At 34.3% G+C, this 15,803-nt stretch overlaps 3 protein-coding genes and 1 pseudogene across 4 annotated transcripts; 2 read left to right on the top strand and 2 right to left on the bottom strand.

The window, feature by feature from the left end:
• Positions 1 to 4,683, top strand: part of LOC119639831 — a 7,909-nt pseudogene extending 3,226 nt beyond the window's left edge.
• Positions 4,684 to 5,899: 1,216 nt separating this feature from the next.
• Positions 5,900 to 7,983, top strand: LOC119639756 (zinc finger CCCH domain-containing protein 15 homolog). Of its 2 annotated transcripts, XM_038037392.1 has the most exons (4): positions 5,901 to 6,509; positions 6,616 to 6,918; positions 6,981 to 7,115; positions 7,175 to 7,983. In XM_038037392.1, exons 1-4 carry the CDS (start codon positions 6,441 to 6,443, stop codon positions 7,889 to 7,891), a joined length of 1,224 nt encoding a protein of 407 aa, XP_037893320.1. In that variant the 5' UTR covers positions 5,901 to 6,440; the 3' UTR covers positions 7,892 to 7,983. The 2 variants fall into 2 exon arrangements, with proteins under 2 accessions (XP_037893319.1, XP_037893320.1); XM_038037391.1 differs by having other exon boundaries at positions 5,900 to 6,918.
• A 17-nt stretch (positions 7,984 to 8,000) lies between these two features.
• LOC119639755 (nucleoporin Gle1) lies at positions 8,001 to 10,164 on the bottom strand. The gene is made up of 3 exons (XM_038037390.1): positions 10,109 to 10,164; positions 9,797 to 10,054; positions 8,001 to 9,734 (listed from the first exon to the last, which is right to left on the bottom strand). Exons 1-3 carry the CDS (start codon positions 10,121 to 10,123, stop codon positions 8,016 to 8,018), a joined length of 1,992 nt encoding a protein of 663 aa, XP_037893318.1. The 5' UTR covers positions 10,124 to 10,164; the 3' UTR covers positions 8,001 to 8,015.
• Positions 10,165 to 10,473: 309 nt separating this feature from the next.
• On the bottom strand, positions 10,474 to 11,172 carry LOC119639787 (vacuolar protein-sorting-associated protein 25). Its single transcript, XM_038037444.1, has 2 exons — positions 11,054 to 11,172; positions 10,474 to 10,992 (listed from the first exon to the last, which is right to left on the bottom strand). Exons 1-2 carry the CDS (start codon positions 11,101 to 11,103, stop codon positions 10,518 to 10,520), a joined length of 525 nt encoding a protein of 174 aa, XP_037893372.1. The 5' UTR covers positions 11,104 to 11,172; the 3' UTR covers positions 10,474 to 10,517.
• Between the last annotated feature and the right edge of the window lie 4,631 nt (positions 11,173 to 15,803).

The raw sequence follows: 15,803 nt of genomic DNA, 5'->3' as shown, positions 1-15,803 counted from the left end.
AAGGGGAACAATTTTGCTAGGTCGGATTCAGGTCTTTGAACCTTTTGCAACATTTAAAATTCTCTTGCATGCCTTAATAAAACCTTTTTCTCTAAATTCTGAAATAATTGAAAATCTCCTCAGATATGTAAGTGAACGTTGGTTGGTTGGTTGGTTGGTTGTGCGCTGTAAGGTGAACGATGTGTGCTCATAAGTGGCATGTAAATTTTAAATAACTTGCATTAATTTTACTGTTAAATAAATATAAACTAATCGAATGCCACGCCTATAAAAATTGTATAAAACTATTCAGGAGACGTACAAGGGGAGATGAATGCATATTTTTGATACATTTATATAAACTATAAGTAAAGTTTGTTACTAAAGCTCTTCTTTTTTCCTAGGAGTCAATATGGAACGGTTTATAGACGAAGTAGATGTGGTGATTGTGGGCGGTCGACCTGCAGGAATGTCCGCTGCTATTCGTGCCGCTCTTTTATAGCGGGGGTCTCGCTCGCTTGTCCTATTGCCAACATGTTCTATATGTTTACATATGCTTATGTGTATACTTAGCTTAGGTTGGCTGCAGTCGCAACCTCAGTTACGACTTGCATAATCCTACTTATGTACAACTTAACCAACTTATATCTAACTTATTACTATGTTTGTTCAAATGTCTACTCACTAAGCACTCAGGTACCAAATCGGGTGATTCGATCACCTTTAGGTATGTGAGTGCTTGTGCACTGTGTTTGCATCTGCTTTGTGTGTTTTTACATGTGTGAGCGTGTCTTTGTACATTTTGTGTATGCAGTTTATGCATTATCGTATGTTCTTATTATTTTTATCTACCTAAGTTCAATTCTGCTTGTTTTGTTTACCCTAACGGTGCTACACATTCTGCGCATTTTTACACATAGAGATTTTTGCTGAAGTTTGTTTTGTATGCATAGATTTTCTACCTAAGTTCCATTCCGCTTGTTTTGTTTACCCTAACGGTGTTACACATTCTGCGCATTTTTACACATAGACATTCTTGCTGAAGTTGTTTGGCATGCATGGATTTTCTACCTAAGTTCAATTCTGCTTGTTAAACATTTTGGGATTTTCCTTGTATTTATACTTTGAGTTTTTATTTAGCCTTGGAGTACTTAAACATTTTGAGATTCTACTTGGGTTCTTACCATATTGATTTCTTGCATCTAAGTTTTTCTTTTATTTGGGTTCTTGACTCCGCTATTACATTTTGAAATTTGGATCTAAGCTTTTTGGTACACTGGGGTTCTTAATCTGTGCTGTGGTGTGCTTCTGTGGTTTTACGGAGGCATACTCACTATGTGCTTGTACTTTTCTCTTTACACACATGTGGTGTGTGTTTCTATGAATTAACTCACGTGGGCCTGTACAATATGTGTTTAGACATTTTTCTCGTTACCAGGTATAGGCATAGTTAATCTTTACAAGGTATCGGTGTATTAGTGTGTGATATCATGATTTTGTCTGTACAAGGGATAGGTATACTTAGTGTGTGTTTTATGATTTTATCTGTACAAGGTATAATTAGTGGGTGTTTTCATGATTTTGCATTTGAAGTTGGAGGAGGTTGCTCATGTATTGTTCACCGCAAGACATGCGGACAGATCGGACTTGCTGATTGCGGATGGCGGGAGGACTTTTAAGCGGACTAGTTTTTCGTAAGGAAGCAAAATCGCTTCCTTACACTTTGTATCCGCTTCTGATAGACAGATTTGTATGAACTTTGGGGAATAGATTCTATGTGTTCATCCATTTTTCAAATTTAATAAATTGATTTTTATATTTTCTTGTTCTTCTGCTTCCTTTCTTTCTCCTATATATATTGTTGCATTTTTCAAATTTAGCCTAGCGATGGTGAATCTGGCCTGGTGGCCTGGGACAACTGCGGGAACGAGATTGATTTCGTTGTGGTGGTGAGTTCACGAATAATAATATAAAAATTGAATAGAAAAATACAAAATAGAAAGATTTGTAGACAATACGGAAGAAGGATTACTAGAGAACATAATGCGGACAAGGCCATCAAGCCCAGTAAGTATAGTAGAAGCATTTCACATCTCAGCACATCAAAGGAGGCGGCACGTGCCCGCCAAATCGAAGAGCTGCGAGCGGAACTAGCCGCAATGCGAAGACGTCAATGCCAGGAAGAAGAAGTTCAAGTAGCTGAAAGCGATTTCAAAGAGACTCTTAAAGAAGTCGTAAGCAAGTTAAGTGCTTACGACAAGATAGTTCGAATTAGTTTCGACGAGGTTTCCACAAATAAACAGCTAATCCATAGCCGAGATGAAGATAAGATGACCGGCTGCGGGAGATCATCAAAAGGTAAAATGGTGGAGCAAGACTCGTTTCTCGTGTTCTCCGCGCAAAGCTTATTAACACCTTTTAATATAATGCTAAGCGCAACACCGTGCACCGACCATACAAGTGATGCCAGCGATGTAACCAAAGCAATCAAGCTGGCAGAGGAGATCTGACCAGATGTCCGAGCTGTCGTTTGCGACAGAGACGCATCCAACAAGGAAAGGACGAAACAATTCTTCAACGGCGTTCATAAATTCAAAAAGGCAGACGGCAGCAACAAACCAATTTTGCTCGATGGAGAAGTGTTCACCAGTTTGCCGACAGGTCAGCTAGAAAACAAAATCAATAGTCACCTGCGTCTGGCCACCGGTTACTGTATCGGGCGATACATACGTGACCAGATAAATTGCCTCGATTGCCAAAGCCAAATTCCAATATTTTGTAAATTAAATTTCTTACTAATTTCCTTATTTGTATTTAATTTTAGATAAAAAGATTAAATGCCGCCCACCGCCTCAAATACATGAAAATTCGCTGTATTATAAATAGTATAGTATTATTATTGTGATATTATTCTATTCTTATCAATGTATATATATATATACATTTTCTTATATTACGTATATGTATGTATATATATTTTACATTTTCACCATTATTATATACAGATACTATTATATATAAGTTACATTACTTTTATAATGGTGTAGGCCTCCAAGGGAGCCAGCCATTTAAAACAATTGGCAACGCGCCTATAAAGGTACCTCTAGGGTGGCGCGGAAAACCGTCTCATAAAATCGTCGTATAAAATTGCTTTGCTCCGCGGTCAATGATTGACCGCAATAAATACTAAGATTTACTGCAAAGTCAGGAAGTTTTAATACATACATACTTAGTGAGAAAAACGATCAAATTGTTAACCTGGAATTACGGCTGTGGTAACAGGCTGAGGAATTTCAATATCAGTTAAGTCAAAATGAAATTTTTGATGGGCAACAATTGGCTGAAGTTCTTAAGTCCTATTGCTACGCTTTAGAAGAGTTAAAACGTATGAATAACGAGATCGAGGAACGTCATATCGAAGAGATGAATCTTATTGCATTTCAAATACGAGACCTTAAGAAAGAACATAAAAAGCGGTTGAACCACTTAGCTACGCAATATTCAGAGCGTATGCTTATTGAATATCAAAAATTCTTCAAATTGCGCGAAAGTAAGCTCGAGTTGCGAGAAAATTATGAAGCCAAACTGAAAAAGTCGGCGGGTAAGCTACAGGATACCGTCGAAGGTCTAGAGCTGGATTACAAGAAACAGTTGCATGAAAGAAAAGGGCTGATAAGAGATTTGATGAAAGAAATGAAAGACAAGAAAGTTGAATTCATTGCTTACTGTCGCCAGGTGGAGGGAGAAAATGATCGTAACAAGGCTGAAACCTAAATAGAGTATGAAAAGTGCTTAACCACCGAACGCAAGGAAACACAATTATGGCGGGGTCGTGCTGGGGTATTACAAAAAAAATATGACACTTTAACGAAGGAAGTAGACAATTTATTGGAGGAGGTGGAAGTCCTCAAAGAAGTACAAATAAAATCTCAAAAGAATATACCAAAGCTAAATGGGAATATTGAGTGTCTACAGAAAGATATATCCGATCGCGATTATGTTTCTCTAAAGAGAAACGCATACAGGAGTTGTTACATAAGAATCAAGACTTAGATAAGTACAAGCAAGTCTTGAACCATAAAATACCTGAACCTAAAGCTCAGATGGAACCTCGCGAATTTCAAATAAACGATAAACGTAAACACATTTTAGAAATGGAACATGAATTGGCTGGCTTAAATCAAAATAATGCCCAGCTAGAGTTAGAGCTGAAGGAACTCAAGGATAAGTATATCAGCACCGTGGCGGACTTGAAACTAGAACGTCATCGAGCTCGTGCCGCATGCGAATGTATTCAAAATATATGTACTGAAATTTATCATGTAGCTAATCATATCAATTCTCCCAATCAATTGAAAGTGGCCGTAAAAAATCTCTTACAACGTCATACCAGCGATTAACTTAAACGTTTCATATCCTTGAACGCAAACGTGCGCGATGAATTTCAACGTCAGCGTGGGCAAATCGAACGAGTTTTGGAAATTTATAAATATCGCTCGGACGATCGAGATGGAAAACGAAAAGTCCGAGAAAATATTTAAGGAAAATGTTTTGCTTCTGGAAGAGGTTGATAAGCTACGAGAAAATAATCAAGCTGTACGTGCAATGCAGAAAAAGGAAATGAATTTAAATACGAGATTTAAAAAAACAGCCGACAAAAACAAATCTCGACATGAATCGCAATTACTCGACAAATGTTATTAAATATTTTTGGCCAAATTAAAACCGAACCGTTGCCTCTTTACTACTCTTAGTTGCCATATTAGATTATTTTCCATCCACTTGAAATTTAAAGCCGGCAATGCCGTAGTTTATTTATTGTTTTCGTGGAAAAGGAAGTTGTTATGCAAAATATATTCTAAACTGAGAAGTAAGAAATATGTGAAATATTTAATGAGGAAATGTTACCGGGCGTGTTTGGTACTGGAGCCATTACGAAAGTATTGGTGCCAATTTTACGGGAAAAAGATTTTGAACTTAAACCGTAGAAGAAGTGCAAACAACACGTCGTTCGAATGCATAGTGTAGTGAAATCTTATACTAAATCAACGCCGGGAATAAACGGCATAAGGCAGATATCCGCTCCTAACTTTTGCAATTTTCAAATGGAACTAATAAATGGTACCTTAATAACCACTTCCACACAAAGCCACACAGTGCCGGCTAAAATACACTCTCAAGAGGTCTTAATGTGTGGAAGTTTAGGGCATTTGGTAGTTTGGTAGTGGAGGTGATCTTTTCTTTTTCTTATTCAAGAGTAAAGGAGAGACAACACAAATGGAAGAAGCCGTTTATGTTGATGTCCAAGATTTGCATTTTGCCACTTCCGAAACATTACTGCCCCGTTTATATATAAAGGGCTTATGTAAAATGGTGTATGCTCTAAAGGAATCATTTGCCAGTAAGGAATCCAATTGGATAAAAAAACCAGTGCAAGCGGCCGCTAATTTTGAAGATGGTCTTTATGTGCAAGCTGTGCTAAAAGCAATGCGAAAATCGAGTGAAACGAAGTCTTGACAGAGAGTACAAATCAATTCCGATTCTCCTTCAAATTATTAAAATGAGATTATTAAGAATATTTTTTAATTGTAATCATATATGTAAAATTTTAGCTTATTATGATAATGTAACTCTCAATGTAAAGAATTAAGTGAAACTATAAATATGTATGTTACAAATCTTAATCAACATTGCGGACTTTATATACTAGGCCTCTATTAGAATCTTTTTTGGTTTCTCTATAATGGCAGCTTTGCTCTCTTTCGACGTTTCATCTGCTGAGGGCAGAGACAGCTCGTCTTGAGGAACTTCAGGTAATTTAAACTTCTCCCCTTCCTTCTCAGGAACTAAAGCATCTAATTCCATTAAAACATCATTTTCGTCTTGTTCAGATAGTGCCTCTGAAAGTAACGAGTCAGTTTCTCGTTGCCTTTCTACGCCTTCGCGCGTCTCATCCAAAGGTTTGAAGCGGAGCAAAATGCGAACTTCTCAATTAGAATGACTTGTTACCAATATTTATTTTCAGTTACTTCATTCTTTTGACGATTGCATAGTAGCATTTCAGTTCGATATTTAGTTTTTGCAATTTGTTACTAAAAAAAAATCCGCAAGCTGGCAGGAAAAACAACTGGACTGTAAGAATTCGAAGAATTTGTATGAATCGATATGAAACATACCCATGTTTTTCAGAAGAGGGAATTGTGATCAAAATATATTCTACAAACCGCTAACTTGCATAAATTATGATCAAAATATATTCGATTGTGTTGCGGCCTTATATTTTTCACTATTATCAGCAATTGAATGTATGTGTCCAAATGTTAAATTGGCAACACTATTTTTCTCATATTTATGATTTGTGACAAGATACGTCAATTGTACACGAGAATATATAAATTAATTTTTTGTACAGAAATTTTCCTTTAATTAGACAAAATTTGTATTATTAATAAATTAACGAAATGCCGCCTAAGAAAGCGCCAGTTGCCAGTAAAAAAACTGAACTTAAAAAAAAAGAGAAAGTTATCGAGGTAAAAAGTTTTAATGAAAAAAAAACTTAACCTCAAAACAATCCCTAATAAATATTATCCTATTGTTCCTATTGTCGACGACGGATATACGTATGACTATTTGCAGGATAAAACGTTCGGTTTAAAGAATAAAAAAGGTTCTAAACAACAAAAATATATACAGCAAGTGCAAAAGCAAGTCAACAGTGGCGGACATCATCCTAAAACTGATGTAAATAAACGCAAGGAGGAAAAGGAGAAAAAGTTACAAGAGCAGCGAGAATTAGCTGTAATATTTAAACCGGTACAAGCACAGAAAGTGGAAAAAGGCACTGACCCCAAGTCTGTAGTATGTACTTTTTTCAAACAGGGCACTTGTACTAAAGGTGACAAATGTAAATTTTCCCACGATTTGTCTGTCGAGAATAAGGTGATTATTTATTTCCTAACTCTTTTGTCGATGTGATGGGGTAGTAATAATATTGATTTTAGGCTGAGAAACGTTCCATTTATGTGGATATGCGCGATGAAACTGAAGACGATATGCAAAACTGGGACGACGCTAAGTTAAAAGAAGTAGTAGACCAGAAACATGGTGGAGAAAAAAGAAGACCTACAACAGATATTGTATGGATGTCATAAAGAAATATTTTATAGCAAAAATTCACAATTTTTTCTTCGCATAGATTTGTAAATATTTCATTGAAGCAGTTGAAAAATCTAAATACGGTTGGTTTTGGGAGTGTCCAAATGGTGAGAAATGCATTTATCGGCACGCGTTACCTCAAGGATATGTTTTGAAAAAGGATAAGAAAAAAGACGATAAACCTTCTGAAATATCATTAGTCGATCTGATCGAAAAGGAACGTGCTTCTTTGGGGTCCAATACTACAAGGGTTACGCTGGAAACCTTTTTAGCTTGGAAGAAACGTAAAATACAAGAAAAGAAAGACAAGCTAGCCGCTGAAGAGGAACGCAAGAAGAGTGATTTTAGTAAAGGCAAGCAATTTGGCATTTCCGGCAGAGAAATGTTCAGTTTCAATCCGGATTTGGTAGACGATGGTCCTATGGAAGACGGTGATGCTGCTTTCGATAACTATGCCCGCGAGGAAGATGACGAAGAGGGCGGAATAGAATTCAAAGAATTAGATCTCAATGCTTTGTCGCTTGCGGCAGAAGAAGCCGATGGTACAGGCACAGTAGCATCGGAAACCAGATTACACAAGCAAACAGACGCTGTGGCAGTTGCCGAGGCAGCAGAAAATGAAAATGATGAATCAATCTGCTCTTCAAGTAATTCAGACACACCCGCTTGCGATGCCGAACCAATTAATAAGGATTTATTTTTGGGATTAGCTGATGAACTAGATGATCTTGATTTAGACGACGACGATGAAGAGTGAAAAAGTTTTTCCTTTTAAAATGCTTAAAACTCTTAAAAGAAAACCGCTATGATAAAATCTATATAAACAATTCAAGTACTATCCGTGCAAAACCGAAGTTTATTTCTTTTCTGCTCAAATTACATTACCAGAAGTCGGCGGGCAAAATACCTGACGGTCGCGACACCTTTCCCTCAGTTAAAAATTTTCTCAATAACAATTCCAGACGCGCCTTAGGGCCGCCGTCTTTCTCCATGGCCGTTAATTTGGGAAAGTAATTATACTGTATGTAAACTAAAAGTTTTACAAATTGTTTACCATAAGTAAGCCACAAATCGTTTCCTACAATTTGTAAAATTTCCATCATTAAAGTAGCACATATATCAGGGAAGGGGTCCAAATCAACAAAGTTTGTCAGCCAACGCCAAGCGTTGTCCAAGCTGTAAGGATGAGATGGACCATCTTGCTTACGTCCGCTGGTAATCATGACAGCAGCATATAATCTAGCGATTCCAGCTTGTCTTTTCAAAAACATATCTTGCTGTTCCATTTGGCCTTCTGTGAAACGATAACCCAAAGTCTTAGCATATTCTTCCCAAGACTGCCCCTTCTTTTGTGGTACAAAACAAGGCACCAGAAAAGGCGATTCCTTGTAGATGTACGCTAAAAATAATTGTCCAAATTCTGGAATCTGTTTCCATAAAGAAACTATCACCGAAGCGATCGGAAAAGCTGCGTTCGGGTTACTGGATACCGTGGTTTCTCCTTGACCAACAAACTTCTTAGCCATTAACAATAGGCAGTAATCGTAACCCAAATTTGAATTACTTTGAGCCATAATAAATGAAAATAATTTGTCGAATTTATCTCTAATGTGTTGTTGACTCACAGCAGATATGGAATTCACGGGAATATTGATCGATTTTTGACAGTCACTACGGTACTTTTTCATGGACTCGTCGGATTGCAAAACTTTTACCTTCTCCACTTTTTCTAAATAAAAATTATTGATTTTTGCGTAAAACTCTAGACGCCCTGAACGAACGAGTTTTTTTGGGGAGCTATTTAGCGGATCCGTCGATGTCACTGGAGATTCCGCGGTATTAGTACTGGACGGCTTTGGTTCTTGCGATGGTTCCGGTGTTTGTTGTTGTTGAGCTTGCGGTTGCTGTTCTAGTTTCACTAACTCTTCTCTCTTAGCACTTTGTGAAATAGCAAATGCTTTGTTTTCTTCATCTTTCTGTAATTGTTGCTGCTCTTGTTCCCTTTGTTTTTGTTCAGTCTGTTTATTTTGCTCTTGTCGGCAAGCTTCTATTATGCTGCCTTCCAAGGCCTCCAGCGACTTGCAAAGATTTTCAGCAGTTTTTAATTCAGTAGGACCACAATCTCCAGATTTAATTCTACCTATTAGTTGTTCAAACATTTGTGTCAGCTCTCTCAGCTTGCGATTATATTCGGCACACGATAATAGGGCTTGCTTGTCTAAAGACATAAGTAGTTGAGCAATAGTCTCATATTTGGAACGAAAACTTAATTGGTATTGTGAAATACCCTGAAAGGAAATTAACTGCAGTTGACGCTGAGTTTGTTTTCGTAATGTTTCTAACTGACGGTCATGCTCTTGCTGTTCCTTTGAAGATTGTTGTTCGGCCATTTCCAAAATTTGCGAATCACCGCGTCTTTTTCGCTCTAACCACTTACGGTGTTCTTCTTGATTTTGTTGTTGTAGAGGCTCTAGTTGTTGACGTATTAAAGATGTGTGACGTTCTTGCATTTCCAAAATTTCCCGTCGTACGGTGCGTTTACGCTGCGCTTCAGCTTCTCGCAACATAATGCTGGATTTAATTGTTTTGAAATCTAAATTCTAACAACATTTAACAGCAAAGTTAGTGATCTTTGTATTGACATTGTATTAGGCTCTAATACCTGCAAGCTGTTAGAAATACTTGTTACTTCTGTGTCATTTGTTGGAGTTCGCATTTTCCTTTTATTTAACTCATTTTTATCGACTTTATTAACGTCGTTCTTTACATTAGCGCTGCTCTCACTATCACTATCATTATTTGTGCTTTTGTCTCTTTCAGTAGTCCTTTCTGAAATGAAATGCGACATTTCTGCTGCATGTCGTATAGTAGATAAATGGCCTTCATCAATTCCATTTATTATGTCGGCAAATTTAATACCCTAATGAATAAAATATTTTAATGACTATTAATGCCAATGTTTTGCAAAGTTTACCAAATTATTATTCATATTACTGATAACGTAGGAAAAATATGTCAGATATTAATAATAAAACAGCATTGCCAGATCTGTTTTCTCAACAAGCTGACGTAGATATTCATCGAAAATATTTTGTTGATAATTTAATCTTATAAAAATAACTTTAGGTGAAAATAATTGTTTTGGTTTCACTTTCATTTAAACAAAATTGCATTTCATGGTTTTACTTTGCAATATCCTTCTCCTTCATTTAACAAGTATCTGGAAAACATTGGATAATTATTGATAACACCAAGTATATATTTATTGCGGCAAAACTTTTTTACGACCAATGCAAAATGAAATTTATTTTCTCGTCAATTCCGTAAAATTAAAAATTTTTCAATTAATTCTATATTTTATAAATAAAAATTTCGTGAAAAAATTACAAAAACTTAACGCCATAACTGCCATCCAATTCAATTAATTCACATTTCCCCCTCTCCTCGAGCAAACGTAAAACTTTTATTAAAACATCTTCGTCAATTTCATGGAACTCTTTATCATTGGTGAATTCTCCAGATGAAATTTCATACAAAGTGCATACAGTGTTCGTTTGTCCAGTCTCTTGGATCCATTCATAAATCGTATTCCCGTACTCCTCCAATGTGTGCCAATAAACCAGCCATTCATTACCTTTTTTATCTAACTGTTGGGCATGTCCAGAAGCCTGTAGCTTCGTCAAAATTTTTAATATCATATCAGCTGACAAACGTCTATTTACCGATTCATTACAATATAACGGAAATGTTGATTCATTTACGTTTATCCTGAATTTATTTAAATGTTTCAGGTATTTGAGAAACAAATTGCACCAAACATCTAATTGCCGTTTCTGAGTTTCTTCATGTGTTTGTAATCTAGAAAAAAAAATAGAGATGACTTAGGAAGATTGCATTTTTTCTTGTTTGGAGTGCTCACGTAAAAAATGGCGGGAATTCATACTCCCAGGGCCATTGGAAATCAGTCATATTTTGCTTAAGTTGTATTATTTTGTCTCTACAATTTTTGATAAAAATTTTCTTTGTAAGCGACGGCTGCTTTGCTAAACTGGGAGTAGTATTACCAAGCAGCAACAAAGCGAATATTAAAAGAAATTAATCACATTTCATTGTTGCTATTTAAAAACTGCTCAGTTCTGGCAATATTGTCTTCAGCCCCAGGCATGCGTGCATTTCGTTTTCTCAGTTGCGAATGTATTGAAAAAACAAACCACAGTTTTCTATAAAAGCTTGTAAAATCAATTACAATTACGTTCCCCGATAATCAATATCTAAATGTTTCAGATCTGCCTTCAAAGCAATGTTGTCTGTTTTATCGGAATTAATTTCCAAAGTGTTCCATTCCGCCTGTCCCATCTCTGGACGGTTTGTGCCCTTGCTTGTTGTTTTGCCGACGGCTTTGCATGTAACAGAATTGAATCCCTTTCGTCGATTAAGTTGGGCATTTAACCATTTATTTATTAAAAGCGACTCTGTGCTTTGCCTTTCAACAGGAAATTGAACCATTTATTTATGGCGCCTCCCTCAAGGTGGAAAACCGTGCTTATATGCTTAATGTCTCTTTCTCCGTTATAAAATTAATTTAATGTACAAAGCAGTTGTAGGAATTGAATAATTGCGAAAAAAATGAAAGAAAAGAAACTCAAAAATATTAATCGTTTGAAAAATGTAGAAAAATTAAAAATATTTCAAATAAAAAGAGCGTTTGTATATAAAATCATTATCTTAGATCTGTTTTCATCATAAAACTCCATAACCCTATATATTTTTATTTATATATTTATTCCACTTATACTAGAAACTCAACTAAACAAATAACAGTTGAGTTCAATTGGCTCTTAATGCAAAACTTATATTAATTAGTAATAAAATTTAGTATAAGTATAAAATAAAACAAATAAGAAGAAAAAAAAAGCATGTACACTATCAGCATAGAGCCACACTTACAACCTGTACGGGACCAAATTGCAAATGAACCTCGCAAACATGCATAAGCCTGGCAACCGATAATAATTAACAATAATTCATTTTCGAATCGTAACGACTTTTTAAGGTTAAAAGCTAGTTTAAGTAAGACATAGGTAAATCGCGCGCATTAAGCAATGTTGCTTTAATGGACTTTAAAGAGTCCGATAACGAGTATAAGTGATAGATGTCATTTAGGTTCTTGGAAACTACTCTGAGCGGATTAAATAGCTCATAATTAAATTTACACTGATTAAGCTTAACCAAGATAAAGTGCCTAGAGAAGCGGTTAGGGACATTAAAGCTTATTTCACCAAGTAATGGAATCGAGTCAATAGCACCATTTATTACTTTAATTAGAAAGGAAACGCCAAGAACAAATCTACGTTTCTCAAGAGACGGTAGGGACAGCAGAAGCAACCAATTTTCATACGGAGGAAGAGAGGCAACCGGATCCCAACCCAAATTTCTAAGGGCAAACAGCAAGAATTGCTTTTGAACAGATTCGATTGAATCTACGTAGCACCTATATGAAGGAGACCACACAGCTGAGGCATACTCGAGTATGGGACTGGGAATTGAAAAAATCGTCCAGTCAAAATAATAACGTTTAATAACGTTTAATAAGGTTTCGATGTTTAACGCTGCTTACATTTGACGTGTTTAAGAATGTTGCAGAATGCTTAATAATGTTTAATAAGGTTTTGCTATTGAGATACAAAAGCATATTGCAAACAGAAAATGTTACTTAAATTTATGTAAATATATAAATATAATGTGTAGGCGGTCTCTCTCTCTCTGTGTCTGTATATTCTTGTTACGGACAATTTGTTTATTCATTATCTCCATTATTTACTTATATATCCAGTTCGAAAAATGTAAAAACAATGGTATCGCAAAAAATGCAATAATGCAATAATTTTATTTATTTACATTTTATAATTATAATTTTATTTGTTTAGTTATATTTTAAATCGCGATGACAGATTTTATTAATGTGGATGCGTTTGTTTGCTATTTTACATTATGTTGATATTTTCCGATGTTATTTTTTAAACATTTAACATATCTAAATAAATCCGACCCAATTGAATAAGATAGGCCTTACACGCGGCTAATTGCTTATCGGCAGTCATATTCTTAAGAAAATCAACGTTTTTTGAAGCGCGAGTTATGATTTCATCCCATACTTGTAAAATTGAATAAGTTGTTCCTATCCCCAAAATGCGATGTTTCAGTTTTAAAAATTATTCAGAAAGGATAATTTTGTAAACCACTTTTGTAACTTGTGGGAAATATCATAAGAATTTTAAGTATAAATAAAAACGTCTTTTGATATATATCAGGCGCTTGCATTTATCTTGATCAGCGACATTTATTGGTTAATATGCCCAACGGTCAAATTCGATAATTTCGATCTTTCTCTACGTAAAACAACAGTTTTCCATTTAATAATATTGAGCTATTCACTGTATGCAGACTACTAATCAAGGAACGCTCAAAATTACATTTTCGATACTTTCAAGTTTTGTTGCTCGATTTGAAGAAATTTGCTGGCGAAGTCCATCGGACAGTTTTTGAAGCTTCTGGTAATGCTGCCCCAATATAAAGGTGTGACATTGGCATTGATAAATTGACCTCTTAAATATTCCTCAAATTAATTATTAAGGCGCCATATTATTGCCTGTCTATAATCCCAACGGGAATAACTTATGCCTTTTTGCAAATTCTCCAAATTATGTCTTTTCATTTGTATCCCTGAAAGGACGTTATATGGACTATTGCATTTATAAATTTCTCGAGCATCTGAGAGTAAACTAAGCGTCCACATTTGTTTACAATTCTGAGTAATTTAGTCGAATAAGAAAGTTATAACAATTCTCATCGAATTTAAAGAAATTACTTCCCATTCAATAAACAATCTGTAATCATTTACAATAAAATTTATTCCTAATCAAAATAAATTAATTCTAATAAATATTAAAATAACAAACCTAATAGTACAAATAGATAAATTTTTAATGAATTAAAAAGATATTCATTATTTTTGACACCACAAATCAATGTTTTAATAAACTATTTAATTATAATCACAATATATATATATATCTCCCTTTATAATAAGTAAATTTAATGGAAATCAATGACCGTGAGCAATTATTAAAGTATAAGATCCACAAATCCCTATATATATATAACTAATTGTTATTAATCCTGACAATACAATTCCTATATGAGCAACAGAAGAGTAAGCAATTAAAGCTTTTAAATCTACTTGTCGTAATCAAATTAATCTTACTAATACCACTCCAACTAATTGAAATTCAAATATAATTATATTTTAAACCTATAATCTGAATAAAACTTATTACTCGTAATAAACCATAAACTCCTAAATTTAATATAATTCCAGCTAAAATTATTGAACCAGTAACAGGAGCTTCTTTGGTAATCATAAATCAACTAAAAATATTGGCATTTTTACTAAAAAAAGTTAAAATTATAGAAAAATATAATATTTCATAATCAATTACATAATTATTCAACAAGTAAAAATTTAAAGAACCTGTTAAAACATATAAATAAAAAATACCAATTAATATAGGTAAAGAAACTAATAAAGTATAAAATAATAAATAAACCCCCTTCTGATAACCCCTTCCTAAAATCAAAAATAATGTAGGAATTAATCTTCTTTCTAAAAATAAATAAAGTATGAACAATCTCGTTCTTCTAAAATTTCTAACTAATAACAATAATAATAAATTTATTATAAATAATTCCAATAATTATTTTTTCTCTTTACTATTTCTCTACCTATGATTATAATGCAAATACACTCTTAATAAAATTAATCTGTAAGAAATCATATCATAATCAAATAAATAAGAAATATTTATCAAAATAATTTATTCGTGGCAGTTAGGACTCATTTCATGCCGTTTTCCCAATGACAAATCAAAGCGGTTGGAAAAGTGTTTGTTGCTATAAGCTCCAATTAGACGACGGGTTATATATTTATTTAAAATTAAATTTTGGGTTTAATGCGCACCAAGCGTTTTTTACGAAATTTTGAGACATTTAAAGTCGATTGCCCGGTTTGTTTGGATTCATCTGTCTGTTGACATAAAAATTGTTTCGAATCATATTGATTTATACAAAATTAGCATAATCGCTTCTGATCTCTTCACTCCTTTCATCGTTTTCAACTTTTATATTCGACTTTTTCCTTACCTGCTGACAATTTGCCGCTCCATCTGGGGTAATCTTCTTCTTGGCTCGAGAAGAAATCAATTTAAAGCAAATTGTTCAATTTATGTAAGTTGATTGGCGATAATATCCGCAAATAACGTAGTCTTTTATATTATCGTCGTCATATATTTTGCAAATGTATGCAATTTCCAAATATTGATGTGATGAATAGTGTGGAATACTATACAAAGATAACAAGGAGAGACATAGATAAAAGGTAGAAAGCTAACTTTGCAATCTTTACTATTTATATTTATTTGAAGATTTATGTACTGTACTATTTATATTTTGCTTTTAAAGGTAAGTAAATAATGAAACAGGCAGTACAATTAAATCCGCTAAATAACTTTCTATTGTAAATATTTTATGTGTTCTTTTTCATTTTTAACATCTGAGAATAAGCGTCCACTTTGTTTACAATTTTTAATAATTGTTCAAGTATTTGTATAAAA

The sequence above is a fragment of the Glossina fuscipes genome, unplaced genomic scaffold (assembly GCF_014805625.2).
Source record: "Glossina fuscipes isolate IAEA_lab_2018 unplaced genomic scaffold, Yale_Gfus_2 113, whole genome shotgun sequence".
Taxonomy (NCBI): Eukaryota; Metazoa; Arthropoda; class Insecta; order Diptera; family Glossinidae; genus Glossina; species Glossina fuscipes.
This window is presented reverse-complemented; position numbering and strand designations above follow the sequence as displayed.